Here is a 371-nt window from a genome sequence, read left to right as displayed (position 1 = left end):
TTATTACATACACGTAGTTTAACTTTTAAAGGCACCGTTAAAACAAATATATTCACATACCTTTGCCACTTGACAGAGACCACTGGAAGGCTCCGAATGGCCAAGATTTGATTTCACCGAGCCCGTTAATAAAGGACTGGTTCTTTTTAAGCATAATTCTTGATCGATAGCGTCTACTTCTACCGGATCTCCTACCGGAGTACCAGTTGCATGGGCCTCTATGTAGGAGAGCATTTCGGGTGTAACACCGCAATCATCATAAAATTCTTCTAATAACTCCTTCTGCATGTTGTAAGAGGGATATGTAATTGTACTTTAATTGAATGCCTTCATGCTTAAAGCCATCACAGTTGGTTTTAGCGTAGACATAG

General features: G+C 39.9%; 1 protein-coding gene across 1 annotated transcript; it reads right to left on the bottom strand.

Annotated features, from left to right (window-relative positions):
• Nucleotides 1-18: 18 nt before the first annotated feature.
• LOC106750971 (fatty acid synthase-like) lies at nt 19-367 on the bottom strand (the record flags this gene model as incomplete). Its single annotated transcript, XM_014631694.1, is given in 2 exon segments — nt 19-324; nt 326-367. Coding segments are annotated over 2 exon segments (348 nt in total), but the record flags the coding sequence as incomplete, so codon positions are not given.
• Nucleotides 368-371: the final 4 nt, after the last annotated feature.

This window comes from Dinoponera quadriceps, unplaced genomic scaffold, assembly GCF_001313825.1.
Source record: "Dinoponera quadriceps isolate SergipeBrazil2010 unplaced genomic scaffold, ASM131382v1 scaffold7382, whole genome shotgun sequence".
In the NCBI taxonomy this organism is placed as follows: domain Eukaryota; kingdom Metazoa; phylum Arthropoda; class Insecta; order Hymenoptera; family Formicidae; genus Dinoponera; species Dinoponera quadriceps.
The sequence above is the reverse complement of the archived record's forward strand: the minus strand, read 5'-3'. Positions and strand labels throughout refer to the sequence as shown.